This window comes from Odocoileus virginianus, chromosome 5 (genome assembly GCF_023699985.2).
Source record: "Odocoileus virginianus isolate 20LAN1187 ecotype Illinois chromosome 5, Ovbor_1.2, whole genome shotgun sequence".
Taxonomy (NCBI): Eukaryota; Metazoa; Chordata; class Mammalia; order Artiodactyla; family Cervidae; genus Odocoileus; species Odocoileus virginianus.
The window spans coordinates 16,279,158-16,305,220 of NC_069678.1; the positions used below are offsets into that span (position 1 = coordinate 16,279,158).

Sequence of the window (26,063 nt, forward strand, 5' to 3'; positions counted from 1 at the left end):
CTCCAGCTCTCCACACAGATGCTAACACTCACACAGCCCACCCTCCTCATCACCTTTTTAATTCCTAAGGGCACGGAAGCGGCTTCAGCCCCATGGCCTCCTCTTTTGTAAGAATCAGAATCTGCCAGGAAGACCCTGACATTTGTAGGGCGACATTATTCACACCGTCTGCTTCCTCATTTCACCCCAACTTCTCTAACCTGCCCGGCATTTAGCAGAGTTACTTCCCCTGAGGTCCAGAGCCCTAGGGTTCCTCACAGCAATGCAGAGGGAGCTGGGAAGCAGGAAGAGTGGATGCCACTGAAAGTAAAGTCACACTAAATGGTAACTTAACTTCCAAATTAGCTCGTGCACAGGAATGACAATGAGAACAGAAGACTGGGGTTATAAACCCAGCTACCACTAACCGCCTGTGTGACCGCACTTAGAAGTTTCTAAGCCTCTGTGAACCTTGGTTTCTCGTCCTTAAAACAGAAAGTGTGCACTAGATACTACTTGGGATTTTTATCAACTCTAAAAGAACCATAGTGAAAGGGAAAGTCACTCAGTTGTGTGTGACTCTTTGCATCCCCATGGACTGTAAGCTGCCAGGCTCCTCTGTCCGTGGAATTCTGCAGGCAAGAATACTGGAGTGGGTAGCCATTCCCTTCTCTAGGAGGTCTTCCCAACCCAGGCATTGAACCTAGGTCCCCCGCATTGCATGTGGATTCTTTACCATCTAAGCCACTAGGGGTGCCTAAGAATCATAGAGGGGAAAATATCTTGGGAAGAATGAGGTGCAAGAAAAGAAGGTGAGGAATTACTGAGGTTTGGCAGTGGAGTCAGAAAGGACATCAGTTACATTCTCGCCTGGAAGACTCAAAACGATCTTAGGAATAACCACCTCTGGCCAGAAGGGGTCAGGAGAAAATGACCAGAACATGTGAGTTGCTTGCAGGGCTTTAGCAAACAGATATAGTTACTCATGACATCGTAAACGTGGATGTTTTTCTAAAAACACTTGGATATGGGAAAACATTTGGGATAACTGGTTTTTGTTTGTTTGTTTTTCAGTGAAAAGAGGGTTCACACCACGATGTGCTTTTTGTTTTAACCTCAACCTCACTCCCTCTGCAGGCAAGCTAGTCAACTAGCCAACTACTCTAAAGACCCCCTCCTCCTCATTCAGCCTGGAAAAGCTAAGTGCCACACCATTCCAAGGCCAGGAAGCAAAAGCCTTTCAGTTCTAACAACTGCTTAGGATGCAGCCAAAAGGTGTCTGCCAGCCTACAATAATAAACCTGTTTGAGCCCAGATTCGTCCCTTCCAAACCTAAGTCTCTTGGATCATCTAACAGAATAAGATCCCTCATTCTGTAAAGATCTCTTGTTCTCTTGGCTACACTTTACCAAGCTACGGAGGCTAATCAGCCTGTTAGGGACTCCTTACAGTGAAGGTCCTCTTCCCCGCTCCATTCACCATCCAGTTTGACATATATCCTGTTCGCCCCCACCCCCTGGGAGAGTAAAGCCACGCCCAAAGAGTAGTGACTTCTTTGGGCCAAGAGGCTGTTGGGAGCCAGAGAGAATGTAGATAAACAAGACTCCAGGAGGGAAAGCCAGACAACAACAAAAATAACAGAGGGAGGAAGGGAATACTGAGAAGCTAAGGTCTCAGCAGCCCAGCCAGAGAGAGGGTGGCGGGGGCAGCGAGCTGGAGAGAAGGCCGATCAGGAGGCAGGCAGCTGAAGCGTGACTGAGCTCTGAGGCTCTGAAGTGGATGTGAGCTGGAGCATACCTGAGCTGAGCGGGGAGATCCATTAGGGGATCATGTTGCCTGTGAGGGGACAGGAGCCTGCGCTGAGGAGCCACAGGAAAGGAAGGAAGTACAGCTGAAAAAACAGACAAGCCGTGATGACAAAATAGCTCTTACCTCTATGGCCCCAGCTTTCTTTCATCTGATTGCTCTGTAATACTGGGAATAGAAGCGACCTGGGGACTTGGGGAAGACAAAGTTAAAGAGGAACGTAGAGCAGGAAGTGAGAGAACATTTTGACACTCATGCCCTCATGGTTTTCAACCAGGAAATTACACACTGACTTCTGCAGAAGTAATGGAATTCCTGGCAACCCAAGAGCAAGCGTGAAAAATGAAGTTTAAAGAGAGTTCTTTGTGATCAGGATGTTATGCTCTAAAGCTATGCAGGTCAAAATATCTCCCTTCCCAAATCTTGGAGTTATGGATTAAATTGGACCTCAGATGAGATTCGGAGAAGGCAATGGCAACCCACTCCAGTACTCTTGCCTGGAAAATCTCATGGACGGGGGAGCCTGGTAGGCTGCAGTCCATGGGGTTGCACAGAGTCGGACAAGACTGAGCGACTTCACTTTCACTTTTCACTTTCATGCATTGGAGAAGGAAATGGCAACCCACTCCAGTGTTCTTGCCTGGAGAATCCCAGGGACGGGGGAGCCTGGTGGGCTGCCGTCTATGGGGTCACACAGAGTCGGACACAACTGAAGCGACTTAGCAGCAGCAGCAGCAGATGAGATTGGTTCACTTTCTTCCAAATGCAGAAGCAGACATTCACTATTAAAGAAAAATATGGCTCTGGGCATAAGGAAAGGATGCAGGCACTGAGTTCTAATTCTGATCGTGCCATGGCCAGTCCCTTCAGTGTGACTGAAATATATGTCAGAATCCACTACATAGCTAGGGTCAGGGGAGAATCAAGAGTGAGATCACCTGGCCAGGGAGCCCAGCAATGGGGGTGGGTAAACCCTTCTAAAAGTGGGTCCCTTCAGCATTCTGGGCCACAGCCCCCAGGGTGTTTTTCCCTTGGAGATAACACTCCTCCACCCACCTGCCATGGCAGTCGTGAGGAATAACAAGTAGGCTGGGATGAAAGTATTTTTAACTCTGGAGTTAGAGAAATGCTGAATCATCACCATCACCATCACCATCACCATTAACTCCTACTCGAGGAGCTGGCGTTCTCTATAATCTGGGAAGTGGAGCTCTGGACCCAAGCACTGCACAGGCAGCAGTGTTTATGCAGGGGAGTTCTGTTCCCTTGTCCCACTGTCCCAAGTGTGTACCTGTGACTCTATATATGACCCTGAGGCGCATGCAGTGTGGATTCCCCAAACAGAAAGGACAGGGAAAATACATCAACCAAGCAATAAACTTTAAGCACATAAACTTCCCTACTAACATCACTTAAATTGGAAACATAATACATTTTTATTCATTTCAGTTACTCATGTATTTATTCAATAAATATTTATTGAGTACTTACTATGTGTAAGGCCCTGTACTCTGGGTGAAAGACAAAATCACAGGTGTCAATGCATTAGTAAGTCTCCAGTTCCCATCTCTGCTCCTCTTAATATGAACAATCATTCAGAAGGAATCAGAGTGAAAGGGCTACTTTGTCCTTTAAAATGCTGGGAGTCCTGAAGATACTGGAACTCATGGGTAAATAGGCCAAGAATTAAGAAAAGCCCCAGACAACTAAGAGCAAACAAGAAGGCAATCTTAGTTCACAGCCTAGAGCCAGAGTGCTACGAAAATGTGAGGCGACTCTGTTTTAACCAGACACATCTATTGCTTGGTTAACTGAAGAATCATCCCAGCTCTTTGAGGTGAGCCCCCAAAGGTGTAGATGAAGATGCACTAAGGAATCCAATTGAAAACATAACTCGGTGGGTATAAATCATACTAACACCACAAGCTCCCACTTCCAACTTGCTACACTGTTAATTTTTATCGTATTGCAGGTGACTGTTGTGAATATTGTTTAGGTGAACAAACCTTGGCTAGCAATGCAGGAAGGAATCTTTCCAACTATACCTTCTGCCCCTCAACACACACACAAAGCACATGCTTCTACAAAGGGAGGCAGTGTAGTAAAGATATGCAAAAAAGTGTCTGGGCTTTGTGGTCAGAGATATCTAAGTTTAAAGGCTGCCCTATCTCAGTACTTATTGGATCTATCATATGGAAAAGTTACTTAAATTTTCTGAGTCTTAGTTAACTTATCCTTAACATATGCATAATAATATCTATTAAAGGGTTATTCAGCTTCTCTGGTGGCTCCGGCAGTAAAGAATCTGCCTGCAAAGTGGGAGACCTGGGTTTGATCCCTGGGTCAGGAAGATCCCCTAGAGGAGGAAATGGCAACCCACTCCAGTATTCTTGCCTAGAAAATACCATGGACAGAGGAGCCTGGCAGGCTACAATCCACGGGGTCCTAAAGAGTTGGTCACGATTGAGTGACTAACACATACACACAGGTTATTTTGGAATAATGAAAACAGAGCACTTGACTTGGATCATGACACATAGAAGGTAACCAAGAGAGATTCCCCCCATCTTGTAACCTTCTAGAGCTTCAGCCTCTGGAATATCTACCTTCTTCCTTGGTCCATTTCTTCCTAGCCTGTTTGATTAGCTATTTCCTCTTCACGGGCATGTGTTGAACCTAGTTACCCCAACTGAAGATGTTCAGCATCTTTGATTCATTTATTAAGGAAATATTTATTAAGCACCTTCTAAGTGCAATATGCTCTAATAGGGCTGGTACCAAATATAAAGATGGATCAGATATCAACACTACCTGCAGAATTATTACAATTTAGGAGGGAAGCCAAACTTTCAGCTCCAAGTAAAGATTGATGCATAATTTAAGAAAAGCAGATAAAATGTTGTAATAACAACAACAACAAAATCAGAAATGATTTCTACCTGAGGCAATCAGGGAAGCCTTCTTGAAGGAAGTGCCACAAACAAATAGGCTTCTAAGGATGGTTAGAGCTTAGATGTGTGCAGATGGGTGAAGGGCATTATCAACAGAGTGACTGTGGGAAAGTGAACTGTGGGAAAGTGAACTTTGCTGTAAAGCAAAGGGTTTACAGAAAGAATTCCAAATAGCATCATATGTCTGGGATATGGGGTGAGTGAAGTAAAGAAGCAACAAAGCTGAAAGGCATATTGGCATCAGACTGCAGGATCTTGTAAGCTAGGCTAACAAATCTGGATGTTATCTGCAGACGATGGGAAGTCAGTGAAGGTTTCTAAGCAGAGAAACAACATGACCTATATGACTGGAGCTCTCTTTACCAGTTTTTCTACGTGAGTAACCTGGGCCTCCCCTTTCTAATGGTCTTATGGTCTCAAAGTCTACATTTCCTTCCTATGACCCTGCCTAAAGAGAATTGTCACTATTTCCACTTCAAAGTGCATGCCACCTTTTCAGAGCACTCTCTTAAGTTCTTTCCAGTCTGAACCCATTGAGGGAATTTATGCTGATGTCATAAACGATTGGCAAGATCTAAATCCAAAGAACAAGGCTTTCACAATCCAGGTTATAATTTCTGCCACTTATCCATGTTTCTATGAATAACATTATATAATCACTCAGCTGCTCCCAGGAGAGTGGCTATTCAGAATTTATCATTACAGGTGTACAGTTTTATAAAAACAGCAAGAAAACTTTCAGGCATATTAACAGACAATTCTCAAGAGGAGACAGGAGATCATAAGTACTGTGGAGAATTAAAGGGGAAAATATCACCCCTCGCAGGAAAAAATAAGAGCTATCTCTTAATCAGTTTCTTAAAACATAGCAAACCAGAATGAGTTCCTTATAAACCTACAGGGACAATATATCAAGCATCTCCCCAACATGCCACTTATTAGAGAGTATTTGTTTAGTTATCAGACCCCTCAGCTAAACAATTCAGTCTGGTTTGAATGACCAACATCATCATTTCACTTATTCATCCTATTCAGAAAAAAAAAAAAAAAAAAAGCCAGCAAAATGCAGGAGGAGGGGAGGGATGAATGTAATGTAAGCAAGGAAAAAAGCAACGGAGGAGAAGGCCGAAAACAGCACAGATGAAATAAGGAGCAACAGAATGAAGACTAAATCCATGCTGTTTGGACAGAAGACATGCTCTGCCTGAGTGAGAACGGACAGATCAGAGTGCCAATTGTGACTGAATGAATTACCAGAGGCAATTAAATGTGCTGAGGGCCCACTACAAGCTAAGTACTGAAGATACGAAGATGAAAAAGAGAATGCTCTTGCCCTCTTTACCAACTCAAAGTTTAGATGAGGAGGCTGATAACTAAAGAAAATTGCAATACAGCGGGCTGAAATATAAGAAAGAGAAGCTGCTGAAAAAGCTTTAAGAGCACCAACCAGCAGGAGAAAGAGGATCCTTGAAAGGGGTCCTATTTGTGTGCCTTTAGGTAAGTCACCGAACCTCTCCAAACCTCACTTCTAAAAAGGGACCCTATCTGGCTGCCTCTCTCTCAAGGTTGTTTTGACATGAATTCATAGTTGAAAGTCCAATCTGAAAACTGAAAGCCTTTATGCCAACGTAAGAGAAAGCTATTTTCTCCATTTGAGCAAAGGTCTATTTAGTGCTTACTTTGGGTACTGGGTACCAATGCTGTGGGGTTGAGCACTGACCCCTCTCTGGCTTTCCCGGTCCCTCCGCCATGGCAAGCTTTAGCACAACCAGTCTGGGTTCCCACTGAAGCACCTACAAACAGACTACCTGGAAAATACCACGAAACACTCACCAGCTTCCGGCTGCCTCCATCCTTGAGGTCCACAGAAGATAGCAGGGTGACAGCCTGGCCCCCAGGGAGAGTGTCTGCGCACCCTCGGCGACCTTATCCTGGCCGCCCTTCTTTCTCCCATCCTCATCTTTTTTGCCTCTCCTCATCAGCACTTTCCTTGCCCCCTCTCCGGTCGACTTCGACCTGCTACAGATCCTTTTTTCTCTGTTGCACTCCCCCTCCCCATTTGGGCGTGAGTGCTTCTCCTGTTCGGGAATAGAGTCAAGGCTTCAACTGCTGCAGGACGTCTGAGAAAGCGTGAAGAGCGGCGGCGTCCCCGAAGCTGTCTTTAGAGCCCTCTCCGGAGGCTAGGACTCCTAACACCCTCTCCCTTCCCCCGTCTGGCTCCCTTCTCCCCTCCCCCACGCCCTGCTCTCCCATTCGGCAGTTCTCTCCCTCGCTCCCTTTCTTCTCGTGGCCCCTAAGCCCATTTCCCACTTTTCTTTTTAGTCTGCCACCCGTGCCACCCCGTGCCCTCCCCACCCCACCCCTGGCCATCTTCCGTGGTCCCACCACCCTCTTCTCGTCCTTTCCTCTCCCAACCCCCACCTCCGCTGGCTCCGGAGCCGGCGCGAGGAGGTGACGAGGGGCGAAGTTCTGCCGGGACTCCGGCCCCGGGACAAGGAGCCGCTCCGGACTCTGCTCAGCAGCCGATGGCGTCACTGAGTTTTGCGTACGTGATTGGCTACCTCTGGGTTTACGACGGACGACCCTGGCAAGATTGTGCGAACTGGTTTCTTTGTCCCCCTGCCTCTCAGGTTGAGTCGGGGGAATAGGCCTTGGGCACTGTACACTACTTCACAACAGGGTCTTGGGAGAGAGCCGTGACTCAGGCCTTGCGCGTGTGTTGTGCCAGATGAGGGAGCAGAGTCAGTGATATAAAGCGGAGAGTGGGACTGCGGGCGGGGGAGGAAAACTTGAGAATCTGAACTCTGGATAGAAGGGAACTGTCTGGGAAGGCATGGCGCAACTTGCAGCCCCAACTGTGGTCTCTTTCTGCAGTGCTGAGGGTTTTACCTTGAGACAGAGCTTGGGCTTTGGAAGCAGGCGTTTAATTTCCAGTCTTTGTTCTTCTATTTGTAGGACCTTGGGCAAGTCACTTCATTCTGTTTCCTCTCTGTGAGGTAGAAATGATAATACCAATATACTTATTTAACTGGTTCATTTAAAGGATTAAATGGAAACATTTTCAAATGATTAAATCTGTCATTGTTTTAGTAGAGAATATGGTGTAGCAGAAAGAATCCTGGATCAGAAATGAAGAGTCTTTGTTATCGTTCATGTTTCTGTATGACCTTTACCAAGTCACGTTTAACCGTTGTGGGCCTCATTGCCCTCATCTGTGAACTGGGAGAACTGGACCCGACATCTCTAAGATCACTGTTGGCTCTAACATTATATGACTGACTACTAAAGCTTAGCATCCTCCTTAGTTCACCCTTTCAAAGAAGGACTTCACTTCCTTTTTCAGGACTCTGGTTAATCTCTCCCCTTTGTGAGAAGACCACCTTCTCTTAGGTACCCTGGTGAACGTGTGTTTCATAGGGCCCAGTCCTCTCCCCCATCCCCAGCAACGAAAGTACAGATCTCAAACTATAGCAGCTTACATGTAGGGCTCATCCTTGATGGAGACTCTCTCCCCAGGCTACTGGCAAGAGCAGAATTTGGAGCTGGGAACTCTGGCTCCACTCGACGAGGCCATCAGCTCCACAGTCTGGAGCAGCCCTGACATGCTGGCCAGTCAAGGTGAGAATCCAGGCCCCCTCATCTCGATGTCCCTCAGTCCCCTCAGCCATTCTCAAATCATCTCCCACTCATGTTGCTTCCACCCCGTGTTCTCACTCCCCTCATTACCACACAACTCTTCCTCCTCTCCATCTGACATTTTAGTACTTAGTTCTACACCACCAACTTCTCTGGCACCTACTCCTCCTTCCCTCGCTCCAGTACAGAGACCTCTGTTTCCCCTACACCTTTTTCCAAAAATCAAATGATTCTGGGAGGAGTGTATTATGCAGAATAAAGAGGTTCTGGAAGGACCCAATTGAGGTAGAATTCTTCAAAAGGAACCAGGGACAATGGGATTACTAGTCAAACATCACTATATGGTGAGCAGTAAATGAAAGACTTCCCAACCCTTCCATTGAAATATTTAAGGAATATGTCACTCCCACATTTATTCAGCCCACTCAGTCTCTGGCTCGCTAATATCAGAGTTGTAGTTTTAGTCCTCAAGTTAGGCGACTACCTGAGGAGCATTCCAGAGAAGAGTACTGCCTTGCGAATCAGGAGGCTTCTAGTCCTGACTGGAGCCATTGATGAGTGGCATGATCTGAAGCAATCACTTCACCAACATTGCCTCATTGTCTACATCTGTAAAATGAGGGAATTGGATTCCATGAGCCTTAAGATCCCTGTCCATTCTAATTTTTATGATTCTAAATGCTAAAACCGCCAGCCAGGCTTTGGGCTCCCTTCTGGAGGCAGCCACCCAGAACTGTGGTGCTTGGTGTCAGTGCTGGCAGGCGCCACTTTTGCTCCTCAGGGCCCGCTCTGTGGCAGGAGTGCTCATGGGATATTTCTTGACAATGCAACTCTGGGGACTGAGAAAGACAGGAGAAAGCAGATGAAGTAGGGATAAGGTTGGTGCCACAGGGAATGTGGGGATTTTTTTTAATTGCTCAGTTAGGGAGTGTAGGAAGTATGTTTCTTTGTTTTCAATTCAGAGATGACATTGCTGGTTAAATAACTTAGCAGGATAGAAGAAATTGTGTGGATGTTTCAGAAATCCAAGCTGGAAGGTCAGAGCTATTGGGTCAAAGGAAATCAGATATGAAAATGAGGGAATCAATATTGGGAATCAGTCCATGCTGGGGGGCACATGGGACAATATTGGGTGAAGGAAGCAAGTGTGACACTGGCTGAGGGGCTCATAGCTCAAACTGATTGGATGGCATATTTGGAATTCAAAGGCCTCATCTGTATGTTATCTTATTATCTTCTTTTGTTTAACTTGACTAAGGAGAGAGGGATTAGAAACCACATCCCTCCATCACATTGAAGGGAAAACTTTAATCCATTCTTCTTTAAAATAACATCAGGATGGTGAGTTGGGTTTGTGTGTTGATTTGGGAAGCGGGTAGCGCTGATACTGAGAGGAATATGTTAAGGGAGCTGATGACTAGAGGGAAGTTCCCTGTTGGAGGCATTGAGAAGTCTGTGTCAAAATGTTCCTTTTTTTTTTTTTTTTAATCTTTTTTGTTTGTTTATTTTACAGTTTTATCAGCTACCTCTTGTGTAAATGAATGTGTAACCCAAGGGCCGACTTGGCCTTTTCTTCACCTTTAGTGTGGGGATTATTAGTCTCAATTGCTTCTCCTGTTCTTGCTCTCACATGCAGGTGGTGGCAGGAAGGTAAAAGAGAATGACAGATTTGTATGTGTGTTTTCAAAGGTGAATGGTAGCACTCTATCAGAAAAGATACATGTGGAATGGTATGTGTAGATTTGGGGTGCCTTTATTCCTCTCAATGTTTGTGGCCCTGTCCGTTCATTCAGCAAATGTTCAACAAGTGACTATTTTTCTGTGCATTCAAAGCAAGAGGAAGTAAGGTCTGTCTTCCCCTACCCCCACCCTCACCCCTATTCCTTCCCCCGTGGTGTGTTAAAAGAATACAGAGACTTGGGCCTTGGATGGTTGTAATTAGATGAGCTGGACTTTAGCCCAGAAATGGGTGGAGGGGTCAGCACTGTATCTGGAAACTAACCCTATTCTACTCCTGCAGACAGTCAGCCCTGGACATCTGATGAGACAGTGGTGGCTGGTGGCACCGTGGTGCTCAAGTGCCAAGTGAAAGACCATGAGGATTCATCCCTACAGTGGTCTAACCCTGCCCAGCAGACTCTCTACTTTGGGGAGAAGAGAGGTAGCATCCTATGAGTTATCTCCCTCCCATGGGCTGAGCAGCAGGGCTGCAGAACTGAGAGGAAATGTCCCTGCAGTTCAGAGGCTGAGAAACGTGAAGGGAAGCTATTTGGGGAATCAACAAGCCATGGGCTCCTCAACTGGCTCCAAAGAAACTTCATTATCATGGCTCTGACCTAGGTCATGCATGGTACTATAGGGTCCTGCCCAAACGAAAGCGCACCCCAAAGGAGCCCTGAGTGACAGCTGATAACAGTGTTGCCCCAAGGTAGCCCACACATCCAGTCTACTTTTCTGAGTATCTCTGAGGCTACTGAGCCCAAGGGCCTAGGAAAGGGACTGAATATCTGAAAGACTGCTCAAACTCAGGAGCAGTTTTTTTTTTTTCCCCCTGTCCCAAACCATGCTAGACCCTTTCTCAGGAAAAAAAAAAAAAACTGGCCTGGGATTGGAAGATAAAGATGAAAGGTGCCAGTAAAAGTCTTGCTTCCAATTCTCGCGATTTCCCCCAGCCCTTCGAGATAATCGGATTCAGCTGGTTAAATCTACACCCCACGAGCTCAGCATCAGCATCAGCAACGTGGCCCTGGCCGACGAGGGTGAATACACTTGCTCCATCTTCACTATGCCCGTGAGAACTGCCAAGTCCCTCGTTACCGTGCTCGGTGAGGCTCCCAAACCCCGATGTCTCCACGGCGTGCTTCCTTGCAAACAGATCTCCCTGGGTGGGCCTCTAAAGCAGCCTAGAGCCAAGAAAGTCTCCAGGCATGTTGGGAAAGTTCAGCCTGTGTTAATATTGCAATGTAATGAAATGCAAAGCGTGCTGGGTCTAATTCTAATCTTTTCTCCTTTACTTACTGTTTGCTCTGGGACAAATCTTTAACTCTCTTTGAGCCTGAATTTCCTAACTTGTAACAGAAGGATGCTAGTGTCTCTTCCACTTCCCTCCGAAGACTGTGTGATGAGACACAAACATAGAAATATGTTCAGTGTATGATTTTGATTTCCAAGACAAGTACACTCATTGTCTGCATGCTCTCATCTTGACCCCGTATTTCAATTTCCTTCTTTGCTTCCCTGAGCCTCACACTATGTCTGTGGCCAGCTAGCTGTGCTTTAGTGCGTTGGGTCATCTGAGGTATCATCTCAGGCACAGTAAAGCTCCCACTGCTGTATCTTTTCCCTCTGGGGCGGTCTTTCCTCCTGGTCCTCAGGAAGGAGATCAGAGAGAAAGACGATTTCTCTAGCCTTCTACCCATCAGGAACCAAAGTAGAACCCAGATATCCTAACCCTCAGAGAGTCCATCCCAGCAGGGGGAGCTGAGGGTGCCTCTCCTTCCCCTCCTGGCCACCCCCTATTCGTGGCAGGAATCCCACAGAAGCCTGTAATCAGTGGCTACAAGTCATCATTACGGGAAAAGGATACAACCACCCTAAGCTGTCAGTCTTCTGGGAGCAAACCTGCAGCCCAGCTCACCTGGAGGAAGGGTGACCAGGAGCTCCATGGTAAGTTCCACCTGCCTTGGGGGCGACAGGAGGAGGTGGTGCTGGGGCGGCAGGGAGGAGAGAGAGAGAGGGGGGTACCTGTCTGTCTGTCTGTCTGTCTGTCTACGTGCACATAAGCCATGGTGTAGAAGAGAAGGGAAGGATAGATACTCTGTGTACACTTGTGTTTGAATGTGTGTGTGTGTGTTGGGGCCTCCAATCCTCCTTGTGTGTACATATCCATTTCACAACTTCCTAAGTCTGTCTAAGCTGAGATACACCATCTGTATGTCTCCGGTGGGGCCCACACAATCCCCGCATGGTAGGGCTCACTCTGTGTCTATGTGTGTGTGTGTGCACGTGTCTGTTTCTGCTCTCTAGGGGAATCTACCCGAATACAGGAAGATCCCAATGGCAAAACCTTCACCGTCAGCAGCTCAGTCACCTTCCAGGTCACCCGGGAGGATGATGGTGCAGACATCGTGTGTTCTGTGAACCATGAATCTCTAAAGGGAGCTGATAGATCCACTGCTCAACGCATAGAAGTTTTATGTATGTCATGGGCTTGTGGGTGAGGAAGATCTGGTATAAGATGGGGAGTGGGGAAAAGAAAGGGCTTCCCAGGTGGCACTGGTGGCAAAGAACCCACCTGTCAATGCAGGAGACTTAAGAGACGGGGGTTCAATCTCTGGGTTGGGGACATCCTCTGGAGGAGGGCCTGGCAACCCACTGCATGGGTTTTCCATGGACTAAAGAGCCTGGCGGGCTACAGTCCACAGGCTTGCACAGAGTCAGACACGACTGGAGTGACTTAGCACATATGCACGGAGAAAAGAAAAGTGTGGGTGACTGTATATGAAGAACCAGGCACAGATAAGTAAATAGGGGGAAAAAAAAATAAGACAAGATGTGCCAGTGGTAGGCCAAGGGTCAGCAAACTTTTTCCAGCAATGGTCAACATTTTAGGTTTCGAGGGCCATGTGGCCTCTGTCTCAACTAATTAACTCTGTTGTTGCTGCAGGAAAATAGCCATAGATCATATGTAAATAGTGAACATAGCTGTGTTCCAATAAGACTTTATTTACAGAAACCTGTAGCTGGAGGGATTTGGCCCAATAGGTAAATTTACCGTCTCCTGGGTTAGGCCAGTGTTATGCATCTAAATTGTAAATTATAGCAGTAACTGTAGCAAATCAGGAGTCAGGAGAAACAGAATCTCATCTGCCCCTCCACCACTTCCTAGCTGAGTGATGTTAGGGAACTTATCCCACTGAGCTTGGTTCTTTATTTGGTAAATGAGAAGATGGACATGGAATCATGAGGCCTCCTCTTGGTCTAACATACTATGGGTTCAAGAAAAGAGACGGTAGGAAAACCACTCTCGCTGGCATCATTAGTCCTATATTTTCCCAGTATTCCCCCCATCTGCCCCAGCTCTATGATTTTTCTTGGGATTCTGACCTGAAATGGCCACTGTCAACAATCACTACTCCCAACCTTTCCAAGGATCCTCATCCCTTTATGGAATCTGCCTTGAAAACAGATGGGAAATTTAGCAATTTTCAGAAAGAACTTCTCTGAGTTGAAAAGTCAAAGGGGAAAAAAGTAAAGTACAAAGGCAGAAGATAATGAGTTACAAAATAATGCATTTGTCCTAACTTTTCTAAAGACTGGTTACTTTTCTAAAAGAACTCAGACCCTTCACCTCTTTCTTATGGAAGATCCAGGCCTGACTCCAGGGCTGTTTTAATCAATTGCCAGACCCATTGCTGGCACTTGGCACGTGAGGTAGGTCTGGGGTGGCGTCACTGTGCATTTAGCAGATTCTCAGTCTGGATTCCGGCTGCGGTGACACTGCTTACCAGCTGTGTCACTGTTAGCAAAGCATTTCATCTCAGAGTGGGCCCTGCCTAGTTCAGTGCGTTTCATGAGAACAAATGAAACAATATATGATGAAAGAACTTTGCAAACCTCAAAGGTCTATATTGCCCTGAGTTGTTCCTCTGATTATTAGTTCTGAGTGTAAAGCCCCTGACCTTGAGCTTCTTGTCCTGGCCCCTGGCCAGGGCTAAAGAAGGCCCTCTCGTGTCTGAGTCCCAAAGACTTCTCTGTGAGGTACCAGACCATCTGGCAGTCACTCTCCAGGGACCCTTTTGGCTCCATGTGATCAGCAGTCAGTCAACAAATGCTACACTCCAGGCACCACACTGGAGGTTTCTCTGGCTGCGGGTCCCCGGAACACCCATTCTCTCACCTGGCCTGAGTCTCTTTGTCCTGTTTGATTGGACCGAAACACATTCATTAACCGGTTGTTAAGGTTGGCTCTATCCTTAGGGGGAGCTCGGCCTCTTTATCTGTTGTTCTAACCCGGCTTCTGGTTGTATTGTTCTATGCAGCCATCTGGACCCAGCCTCCTAAGCAGCCCTTCGGCATCAGTGGCAGATGCCATTATTCCTTCCCAGAGCCCATGTATATTGTGTCAGTGCCTTTTTGTAGCCAAAATATGACCCCCATCTCTTGCTCTTTCCAAGCTCTCGCTTCAAATTTGGACCAGCCCCTAAAAATGGTATTTTGCGTTAATGCAGCGCTTCCTGTTTAAACTGCCTTGCAGAGAGGATGGAGAGATTGTGAGCTCAATCAGTGATCAAATTCAAGTTTATCTGTTCTGTCAAAAATTGTATTAAGTCCCATTTATGTGCTAGGCACAGGTGATCCCAATTCCCCTTCTCAGCTCTCTGTTAAGACATCCCTGGGTCCCTAGCAAGGACAGACATGGGCCTACTTCTGCAAGGTTTTCAGACGTCCGATGGCAGTAGTACTCTTTGCTCACAGAGGCGGGGGTGGGGTGGCCTTGGTTGCACAGCCTCTTGGGCTCCCAGGCCTTTCGAGGTGGATGCTGACTTGCGTAACTGAATGGTTTTGAGATGGAGGCGGTCTAAATGGCATGGAATCATGTTGACATCGTTTCCTTCTCTGCAGACACACCAACAGCGAAGATAAGGCCAGACCCTCCTCATCCCCGCGAGGGCCAAAAGCTGTTGCTCCACTGTGAGGGACGTGGCAACCCTGTGTAAGAAGATCTGTTTCCTGGACTTTAACACATCTCTGCACACGAAGGCTTCACCTCAAGCCTTCCTGTCTCCTTCATGCTATCCGAGCCTCTCGTTTTCCTTGACACTGTTGAACAAGGCCCGTCTTCTGACTGTTTCTTCTGCAAAGCAGCAGAAGTGGGGAGGGGCCACTCCCCGACTGAGCCCCTGAGGTCCCCATAAGGAACCAAGCCAGTTAGATACGAGCTCGGCAGTCTCCCTCGTCCCCAGGCTGGGCCTCAGGGCTCACCTCCCCGCCCCGCCCCCGAGCGGCTCAGGGTCTCCGGCCCCTCGAACCACTCAAGCCCCCGTCACGCTGCCCTTGACTTCCCCATGTGCAGTTCTGTTTTCTTCTCTAGTTCCATGCCCTGCTCTTCCTGAACACTTGGGATTTCTCTGCCTCCACAGCCCCCAGCAGTATGTGTGGGAGAAGGAGGGCAGTGTGCCCCCGCTGAAGATGGCCCAGGAGAGCGCCCTGATCTTCCCCTTCCTCAACAAGAGCGACAGTGGCACCTACGGCTGCACGGCCACCAGCAATATGGGCAGCTACAAGGCTTACTACACCCTCAACGTGAACGGTGAGCCCTCCGAAGCTCTCGTCCAGCAGACCCCTTCTCTCCTCTGCCTTCCGGTCCTCTCATCTTTCCGTCTCCTGATAGCCTCCCCAGACCTCAGCTGGGAGCGGACTGGGGGGGCAACAGCCCACCACCGGAGGCCTGAGGACGCAGGCTCTGGGTCCACTCTCGGATGTGGAATAAGGACAAATCGATGGGATAGTGGACTTTCATCTGCCTTTGTTTAGCGATGACCCAGGTGATACCCTCCATCAATCTTTGCATTCACCTGGCAACAAGAGTAAGAATTCTGTGTGCCCAGGCCCCAGAGTCACTCATCTGTGTGCAGAGGCATCTGTCTTTGCAGCAGGGCTATCCTCAGAGTCACTTCTCCTGTGACTAATACAGGATGCATGCTGCTGCTGCCATCTCCTTTTCTGAGGATCTTTGACATGCTATAGAGAATCCATGCAGAAAACAGAGATAAGTTTGTACTACGCGGAGCAATAGTCAGAATCTTTTTCTCAGATGCCATATCATCTAGAGAGACTAGATGATGTTCCTTCTCTGAACTTGGGCCCAAAGGTGTGACTACAAAATTCAGCTTCAAGAAAAGCGACAGGCTAAGCCTCTTTATGGAGATTTTGTTTGAAACCCCCCCCCCCCAATAACAATGGGGGCTTCCCAGGTGGTGCTAGTGGTAAGGAACCCCCCTGCCAATACAGGAAATGTAAGGGACGGGGGTTCAGTCCCTGAGTCAGGAAGATTCCCTGGAAGAGGAAATGGCCTCCAGTATTCTGGCCCACTCCAGTGTTCTTGTCTAGAGAATCCCGTGGACAGAGGAGCCTGGCGGGCTACAGTCCTTAGGGTCGCAGAGAGTCGGACACGACCGAAGTGTGAGCATGCAGCACATAGGAACACTGAGTCCTGCCAGAAACTCAGGCTCCCCTCAGAATAGGGGACGTGCGTTGTCAGGGGGACATCAGAGACTCACTTACAGGAAATGTCTATTAAAGCAGTGTGGAGATAGCAATCAGGCCTCCCAGGAGTAAGAGACCAGAGGTCTCGGGACTCCAGGGGCAAACCTCAGCAACGCGGGAGCTGCCTCAGCACAGCAAACAAAGCTATTGTTGGGTGCCAGGAGCAAGGACAATGCACTGAGCTTCTGTGTCTGCCCCCAGATCTCTCCAGGCCAACTCTGATGACCATTGGCAGAGAAGGAAGTCTCCCGTGCCCTTGTGGTTGGTCTCTTGCTGATCCCACCACTCTGCGCTGGAAGCCCAGTCCTCTGACTGGTCTGCTTCCAGTGCTGACGCCTGGTGGTAGAATTAGTTACTGCATCTGCCTCCAGAGAAAACTCTGAACCGAGTTGACTTCCAACTACCTGGGGTGAAATTAGATGGAGTTATACCTAGAGACACCAACCTGTAATTGATGAACCCAGAGGTCATTTTCGCCATGCCACCCTAGGCTTTCCTAGGTAATTTTCATTCTTACAGTCTTTGGGATGATTATCTAGAATTGGTTTTTAATAAAGGTTATATCTCACATTCTCTTGGAGGCAGGGGAGAGGAACAGTGGATAACCTCACCATGTTCCCTCCAGTTTGAACTATCACACCCACTCCTCCTATCACAGAGACGCAGGGACCTTCTTCTCCCTCCCTCCCAAGCAGAACATGCAAACCAGAGCATAATTTTTTTTTTCCCCCCAAATAAGGTGGAGACAGGCAAGGAGCTAAAAAGCTGGCCCAGTCAAGCCAGAGGAGACATAAGGTAGGAGAGAGAAAATGGACGAGGAGTCAGGAGGCATCAAGACTCAAACTGAGTCAATTTAAAAAAAAAAAAATAATAGCTCTCCCATGGGTGGGAGAGCCTTAACTGCGGCTCGTATAATTTTGGACATGTCAGAACTGTGTCCCAGGCATGGGCACTGTCTCCTCAGATCTTTGGGACTCTGACTGTGACTGCGGCTCTCCTCGGCATGCCTGGCCAAGCCTGCGTGTGGGAATCTGTCCCCTATAGACACTGCTGTGGAGGACAGAGTCTCTGTATCTGATGACAGTGGCCGTCAGAACTGGGAGGAAGAAGTTCAGTCTTTGTCCTTCCCACAAACCTTTGGCTGGTGGGGAAGTGAAGATGGGACCCCAGACCTCTCTGGTGAAAGGAAGATTGGGTCTTGCTGGAACTGTAAGCTCCCTGACAAGAAGGAACACTTTTCTTTATACAGGGAATCACAGTCCACCATCTATCCACAGTTCATGTGCCTATTCCTGTCTCCAGCATTTTTTCACTGCTCCTTTCCAATCTGCAATCAGGACAACACGTGATTAGGTTGAGAAGCCCCCCTTAGAAAAGCCAGCTCAGAAAACCAAGCAGACAGAAGGGGAAGAGGGTAAGGGGGATAGGGAAAGAATATCCTGATAACCCAGAAATTCAAAGACAGACACAGACAGAGAGAGAAGATAAGAAAAGATGTAGAGATCAAAGTGTTGATCTTTGACCAGGGTCAGGCTTCAGGTTCACGAACTCAGAAGGTTGTGTGAGCAGATATATCTGTTTATTCTTGAATATGTTTTTTAAAACAAGTACTATGTTTCAGATACTGTATAAGAAGCCAGGTGTAAAGTGAGACAGATCCCTTTTGTTGGATGAAGCCACTCTGTTCTTTCAGAGGTGTCGGATGGTCCATGGCCTGGGGCAGACACGCTGTAAGGCGCAGGTCCTTCCCAGATCTGAGTGTGTGCTCCCCTCTCCCCCCAGACCCCAGCCCAGTGCCTTCGTCCTCCAGCACCTACCACGCCATCATTGGGGGGATCGTGGCTTTCATCGTCTTCTTGCTGCTCATCCTGCTCATCTTCCTCGGTCACTACTTGATCCGGCACAAAGGTCAGAGGCACGAGGGAGCATCAGGAGGGACTTGAGAGCAGACAGGGAGATCATGAGGGGCCGGCAGGGTAGGCGTGGCCAGAGAGAAGGGCCTTTGGAGTCTCAGTGGGTGGGAGTGTCCAAACCCTTGGAGCGCTGGTGGAGGAAAGAACACGGCCCACCTGTGATAACTGAGCACTGCCAGCCCCATAGTCAGGCCTGATCACCTGGTGATCATCCAGGTGAAGTCAGACCTTCCCACCCAGTCAGCTGCTGCAACCATGCCGCCCTGCTTCCAGGGCCGCCGGGTGAGACAGGACTGCCGCACCTCTGCATCCCCCTCCTATTTCTTCCTGCGCTTTGCTCCTTTCAGTTTAGCCTCGTGGTTTTTGTCCTTTGAGCACCTCACCCCTTAACCCCATACCATCCCTTCCCTTTTCGCTCCTCCCTTGTATCTCTCGGAGAAGGCAATGCCACCCCACTCCAGTACTCTTGCCTGGAAAATCCCATGGACGGAAGAGCCTGGCAGGCTACAGTCCGTGGGGTCGCAAGAGTTGGACACGACTGAACAACTTCACTTTCACTTTTCACTTTCATGCACTGGAGAAGGAAATGGCAACCCACTCCAGTGTTCTTGCCTGGAGAATCCCAGGGATGGGGGAGCCTGGTGGGCTGCTGTCTATGGGGTCATACAGAGTCGGACATGACTGAAGCGACTTAGCAGCAGCAGCAGCTTGTATCTCTGCCATCTCTCCCTCTCCTCATATGCCTTCCTCTCAGACAGCCCTCTGTTATTCCTTGTAAGCCAGCTGCCTGGGTCTTAGTTGCATTGCAGCACATGAAATCTTTTTAGTTGTGGTATGTAGGATCTAGTTCCCTGACCAGGGATTGAACCCAGGGCCCCTGCGTTGGGAACACAGAATCTTAACCACTGAACACCCAGGGAAATCCCTGGCCAGCAGCCTGACTCTGTGGACAGGTCAGACGCTAGCCAGATCTCAGCAGTGCAGTCATGGAGCTGACATCGCAGTTTTCTTGTTACCAGTGTATGAGCACACGTGTGTGTATACACACACACACACACACACACACACACAACACCTTTTTTTTTGGCCTGTGTTATAGATGAGACTAAAAGCAGGCTCCATCAGTTCTTAGTAGTGTGTTCAAGTGAGAGATATCAGCAGCAAGATGCTAATTAGGGCAGGTGGGGAAGAAGAAAGCTCCAGGTAGGAGAAAAGTTACAGAAGCAAGGTGCGCATGAGTGGGTGGGAAAGTGGCCGGGGGTGGGGGGACCTCCGAGATTCGGAAACTGCTCCTGAAAGAAGGAGCCTCTTCTCTCTTCCCAGGAACCTACTTGACGCACGAGGCGAAAGGCTCCGACGATGCCCCCGATGCAGACACGGCCATCATCAATGCAGAAGGCGGGCAGTCGGGCGGGGACGACAAGAAGGAATATTTCATCTAGGGGTGCCCCCGGGACCCCATGGGGACGTCTGGGGCCATCACCAACCTGGACTTGTACAGAGCGACCCCGGGGCTGCCCCTCCCGCTTGCTCCCCAGCACCCCCCACCCCCCTGTACAGAATGTCTGCTTTGGGTGCGGTTTTGTACTCGGTTTGGAATGGGGCGGGCGGGTGGGGAGGGAGGGTTGCCCTCAGCCCTTTCCGTGGCTTCTCTGCGTTTGGGTTATTATTATTTTTGTAACAATCCCAAATCAAATCCGTTTCCAGGCTGGAGGGGCAGGGGCCCTGGGGTGAGGAAAGCAAAACAAACAAACAAAAAAAACCCCACACAAACAGAAAACCTGGAATGTTAGGAGGAGGATGAGGAGAAGGCTAGGGCAGGAAGGAGCTGGGTCAGTTTGGTGGGGGGCCCTCACCAGCCCTCGATCATGAGAGCCTCTTCCTGGATTTCTCTGGGGTCGGGAGGTTGTGAGCAGGAGGCGGAAGGTGGCTTTTCCTCTGTGAGTTGCACACCTTGAGCTCTGCACAGAGAAGGTACCACCTGACACCCCTCCCTCTCCTCCCTAACAGGAAAGGGGTGAATGGGGGTGCCCCAGGAGATGTGACCTGCAGCTGGCACGCAGCCACGCAGGGCCCAGGGCTTCCCCAAGTGGGAGGGCGCGGGTCCCTGCGGGAAGGGCAGATTTGGAGACAAAGGATGGCAGAGATGACCCTCTCTGCCCTCCCCACCCCCCCCACCACCCAGCCCCTATGGTGAATGAAGCCAGGCCCTTTTTCCAGGAACCACCCTTGGGGGACAGCAGAGCAAGGCTGCCCCTCCTCGTTCCAGCAGCTGCGGGGGGTGGGGTGCGGCTCTGGGCCCTAAACTGCATCTGCTTCCCCGCCCAGGGGCCCCTGACTCTCTCACTGGAGCCCTGGACTGTTGCACGGCAACCACTTGTCTTAGGCACTGCTCAGCAACTTCGCCTCCCTGTCTTGTGCTGCCCTCTGCCCCCTCCTGTTCCCCAAGCCCTCCCTCCCTCCCTCCCTCCCTCAGCAGCCAGGCAGACAGAACAACAAAAATACTAAAAGGAGCTTCACTGCGCTGAGCTGTTTCCTGCCCAAACGGAGGGAATAGTCATGTGTGTGTCTGTGTGTGTCTGTGTGTCTGCGCACTTGTGTATGTGAGTGAGAGGCAGAGGGGCTCCTGGGCAGGTGGGGTGCTGCGGGGCATGTGGAGGAGGGCTGTGGGAGCTGACAGGCCCTAGGCAGGCTGGGCACCTCACCTGGGATGTCGCTCCATCCTGGAATTTCCATGCCGTCCCCAGCGCCCATCTGTTACGGAGAAAACAGTCCCAGGGTGTGTTTTTGCTCAGTCGTCCATCTCATCTCTCCCTGAAACACAGGGCATTCAACCTCTGCCTCCGTTTCCCCGTCTCGGAGACCCGGAGTCAGTGCTAAAGCCTTTGCTATGCACCCCTCAGGCCTCCCGCTGGCACTGACCCTGGAATGACCACCGTCACTTCTCGTCCCCATAGTCTGTACCCGGTGCGTCGAGGGCTAGGAGCAAAAGCGCCTGTCTCCTTCCCATCTCCATTCCATCCCTGCTTTTGATTTTCTGTCTTCCTTGTGGCCAAGCCGGTTGCCATGGAAACGAGGCCAAGCGCCCTCGTCGCCCGCCGGCCGCCCCGCCTCAGACCCAGGTGCCCCTTGGCGCCACTCTCACCCTCCTCCAGCACGTCCTGCTGTCCTGACCACCCAGGGGTGTGCCAAGTGGGGGCAGCTGCAGCCAGCAGGTCTGCCCACCCCCTTCAGTTCAGGTAATACTGTCGTGAATCTTCCAGCCGCTGGTTAGGGCCCTGGGCCCCCTCCTCTTACAGCAGCGAGGCAGCCTAGGGCCCCAGGCCTGTGGGCTCCCTGCCTCCCAGCACCCGCTTTTGGGAAAATGACTCTTCCTCTTTGAGCTGAACCACTCTGTCCATATTACACAGAAGCCATATTTGTACCGGGGGGCGGGGGGGACGGGGGCGTCGTGCTGTGTGTGTCTGTCTGGGGGTGGAGGGCGGGGCGGGGAGCAGGGAGGGCACGTGTATCTTTATAATCTTTCTAACTCTCCTGTGCTAATCTCAGAGGGGCCACCCTCAATATATCTGGATTATCCGTGTCCTTCGGCTGCCTCCTTCTTGCCACTCTTGCTCCTGTTGGGATGCGTGTGTGTAAGGGCTGTTCTGCACCTGCTGCCTCCAGGGGTGGTGTGTGCCTTGCCAGGCCGCGCTCTCCGGGGCACCGTGTGTGGGAACGACAGAACTCTCTGCGGGGGAGAAGAGCATTCCTTCCTGCCCTTTGGCCAGGTGCTTAGATTCCCAGTGTTGGGTGGGCTACCTGACTGCTCCCCACTGCCCTCTACCAGGATCCCTTCAAGAGACCCCCAAACTCCCTTTTCAGTCCCCTTCATGTTGAACCTGAAACTGCAGCTAGTGTCCCAGGAGAAAGGAGACCATCTCAGCAAGGTGACCATTCTGCGCCTCTGCTTCCAGCTCCAGCCGCCCCTGAGTGGGCAGGAGGACTTGGCAGAATGAGCGCTATGACACCCAGCGCCTTCTTGGACAAATGAAACAGTATCACCTAACTAACCCTCCCTATCATTCCAACTCGGATATTCCATGACTCACCCTTCCCCAAGTCCAGGCTAAGCGTCCCCCAGTGAGGAAATAAAATGCAAGATAGGGGCGGGTGGGGGGGACAAAAGAGCAGAAGTCATGTGAGAATGGGGATGGTGAGGGGACAGCATACCAGAGAGCAGAAATGTCCATTTAGGGGCATCCTCCTGCAGGATGCTGGTGAGAAATAGCTCTCCCCACCACAAGAAACTTTACATGTTGCTAAGATGCCAGGACAATGTAGCACTTCCAGGGCTTTTATGATCCCCAACAGAAATGTGAATAGAGATTGCCCCATAGGCAACAGTCCCGTTTTAAAGTATGCCATCCTGTTGCCCCCAAGAGCCTGCTTTAACTTGTCATATCATGTGTTCTGCTTGGTATGGAAGATGCATTTACTGTGCCCATAGGTGGCTGGGCAAATGCCCAATTGCTCCCTGAAGCAGCTTCATTATACAACCTCGACAGCTGCCCCCCAGCCTTCCCTCCTCTCACACCAGAACACCCAGACCCAGAGAGTAGCACACACACTCCCAGACACCTAGCACTCAGATATGACAACACACGGCCACGTGTGAAGATAAGTAAGCTTACTCTGACACCATGAATGATACACAAAGCACCCCTCTCGAACACATACCACTCAGGTTGTCAGCATCACATGGATCCAGCCACAAGCACCACTAACACCCCCTCCCACAAACACGCCGCTTTTGAACTATCTTTCCTTGGATCCAGTTCAAGGGCATGGAGAAGCAGTGAGAGCCATCAGCTGCCCTTTCCCTCCAATTTCCCAGCACGTCTCTTATCACCATCTCACACTTCACCTCTGGCCCCTCTTCCTTCCTTGTACTCGAAGAATCCCTTTGTGCTGGAAAGCCCCCTGGCTTCTCAGCCTCCCTTTCCACCTTTGGAAAAACACTGACTTTCTGGTCCCCACCTTTTTCCTTTCCCGAGTGTGTGTCCTCACCAGCGGACTCCAATCTCAAAACAGGAAGCCCCTGGGGTCAGTACCCTAAAGTGGTCCTGGGACTCAAGACAGGCAGTAGGCGTGGGGTAAACACTTCCCGAATGCACTGCCCGCCCCACGGCCCTGCCCAGAGCTGATGGCCTTCATTAGTCCCTGGCGCTTATCTTGGAACCACAGCCACTGGCAGAACTACCCCAGCCCATCTCTCTGCCCGCCCTGCACCCAGCAGCGTCATGGGGAACTGTCTTTACCCGGTGAGTGTGGGGCTGACCCCCAGCCCCTCCCTCTCTGCCTCCTGCTGCCCCTTCTGTCTGCCCCTTGGGTCTGTAGAGCTCGCCCTTCTCTCCTCTCTTGTCCCTTCCCTCGGTTTCCTTGTCTCCTTCTCCCGGAGTCCAGGGTCCCCCGTTCTTTGCCTCCTCGCTCATCTCTGTCAGTTTCAGCCAGACCTGCTCCTCTCTCCCAGGCCTGTCCACCCCCTTCCCTTGCTTTCCGATGACTCTCGGCTCCTCCTGAGTTGCTCAGTCTTGTCCTCTCCCACCCTCTCCCCTGCACCCAGCTCTTGCAGCCCCCACTTTCCCGCTGCCCTTCTCTCCCTACCTCCTGCCCTTGGCTCCCAGGATCCCCTTCAAGGGATAGCTGGATGCTCTGATTGTCCCTTTGGGGATGTCCTCCAGGTGGCTGATGACAACTCCACCAAGCTGGCCCTCGAAGAGGCATTTTGGAATGGATTTCAGGCGACCGACTATCCAGACTATAATGAGGCCGACATGGAAGCAGCTGCGCCCTGCCACTCCTGCCCACTGCTCGACTACTCCTCACTGCCCTTCTTCATCCTTGTCAGCGTCCTGGGCATCCTGGCTAGTGGAGCTGTCCTCTACGCGCTTCTCAGACCTCTGTTCCGCTGGCAGCTCTACCAGGACAGGTCTACCCTGGTGCAGCTGGCCGTGGGCAGTGCCCTCTTCAGCATCGTGGTGCCCATCCTGGCACGGGGGCTCAGTGGGGCGCCCATCACCTCCCTCTGCCACCTGGCTCACTTGGTCGCCTATAGCTCAGCCTTTGCTCAAGCTCTGCTGATAGGGTACCATGCCTGCCTAGGCCCCCAGCTGGGTGCGGGCCAGGTCTCAGGCCTCAGGCTGGGGATCACCGTGGGACTTTGGGGAGTGGCCACCCTCCTGTCCCTGCCAGTCACGCTGGGCAGTGACACTTCCCAAGGACTCTGCACTGTGACCTTCAGTGGGGAGTGGGAAATGTTGCGGTACATACACGCTGCAGCCTGTTTTGCCATCTTTGTCTTGTTGCCCCTGGGTTTGTTGGGAGCCAAGGGGCTGAAGAGGGCGCTGGGCAGGGCGACTTGTTCCTGGGTCGATATCCTGTGGGTCTGGTTCATTTTTTGGTGGCCTCAGGGCATGTCTCTGGGATTGGACTCTCTAGTGAGGTCCAGGGCCATAGTGGTGTCAACATGTCCGGCCCAGCAGGCCCTGGACATGCTGCTGGATGTGGCAGAAGCCCTGGCAATATCGCACTGCGTGGCCACACCCGTGCTCCTCGCCTGGGTCTGCCACCAGGCCACTCACACCTCCCCACCCTCCCTGCCTCTGTCTACAACACAGACTTATCTGGACACCCTTGGAGGCAAATCCTAGCTCTCTGCCCACCTGTCAACCTGAATTAAAGTCTACGCTGTGATTTTTTTTTTTTATGAAGCTGGTGGTTTCTTATTTTGTCTGGGGATGTAAAGGAGAGGGAGGAGAATGGAGAGAGAGAGGCATTTCACACCAGACTTTGCTGTCAGCGTCTGCTTCTCTGGCTGGCCTGGGGAGAAAGCGAATGATGTGCAAACATCCTCGGGGCACACAGATGTTCTCTTGAGGTGCGGGGTTACTGCCATCTCAAAGGGCAAGAGCAGGGGGACCAGAATATGAGGAGAGCAGCTAAACCTAAAAAAAAAAAAAAAAAAAAAAGCCAGAAGAGATGGCTTAGCTAGTAAAGAAAGAAGCGATGCTGCTGCAGTGAGAAAAACGGAGACGAGTGAAGATGAACGGAGAGCGTGACTCCTCTCTGCCTGGCCTGTCCAGCTTTCCTTTCTGCCTTCCAGATGCCTTCTGTCTTCCTGTTGGCTTTGCTGAGAGATCGGGTTGGGGAGAGGAGTGGAGGAGAGAAGCGTCCTGGAGGACCTTACTTAGCTCAGGGAACCTAGCAAGATAATTCTAAAGCCACTTCCCAGGAGTCCTCTCTCTGAGGTTTATTCCTCAGAGTAGTCCTAATCCCCATGTGTGTGCATCTGTCTGTCTAAATCTGTTAGATCCCGTGTCCATGTTAGATGCACGCGTGTAATAACAGATGGGCTTCCCTGGTGTCTCAGATGGTACAGAATCTGCCTGGGTTCGATTCCTGGGTCAAAAAGGCTCCCTGGAGAAGGGAATGGCTACCCACTCCAGTATTCTTGCCTGGAGAATCCCAC

The 26,063-nt window shown here is 50.3% G+C and overlaps 2 protein-coding genes across 3 annotated transcripts in view; both read left to right on the plus strand.

Moving 5' to 3' along the window:
* CADM3 (cell adhesion molecule 3) overlaps positions 1–22,138 on the plus strand; it is a 32,310-nt gene extending 10,172 nt beyond the window's left edge. Inside the window, exons 2-10 of one of the 2 annotated variants that reach the window (XM_020885944.2) lie at positions 8,253–8,354; positions 10,393–10,533; positions 11,045–11,197; positions 11,901–12,038; positions 12,399–12,569; positions 14,997–15,087; positions 15,515–15,684; positions 18,423–18,548; positions 19,877–22,138. In XM_020885944.2, coding sequence (XP_020741603.1) covers positions 8,253–8,354; positions 10,393–10,533; positions 11,045–11,197; positions 11,901–12,038; positions 12,399–12,569; positions 14,997–15,087; positions 15,515–15,684; positions 18,423–18,548; positions 19,877–19,995 — 1,211 coding nt within the window. In that variant the 3' untranslated portion in view covers positions 19,996–22,138. The remainder of the gene's footprint in view (positions 1–8,252; positions 8,355–10,392; positions 10,534–11,044; positions 11,198–11,900; positions 12,039–12,398; positions 12,570–14,996; positions 15,088–15,514; positions 15,685–18,422; positions 18,549–19,876) is intronic. The other variant, XM_020885953.2, reaches the window with a different exon arrangement.
* Positions 22,139–22,227: 89 nt separating this feature from the next.
* On the plus strand, positions 22,228–25,301 carry ACKR1 (atypical chemokine receptor 1 (Duffy blood group)). The gene is made up of 2 exons (XM_020885963.2): positions 22,228–23,856; positions 24,277–25,301. The coding sequence occupies exons 1-2, from the start codon at positions 23,836–23,838 to the stop codon at positions 25,243–25,245; spliced, it is 990 nt and encodes a 329-aa protein (XP_020741622.2). The 5' UTR covers positions 22,228–23,835; the 3' UTR covers positions 25,246–25,301.
* The last annotated feature ends 762 nt before the right edge of the window (positions 25,302–26,063 follow it).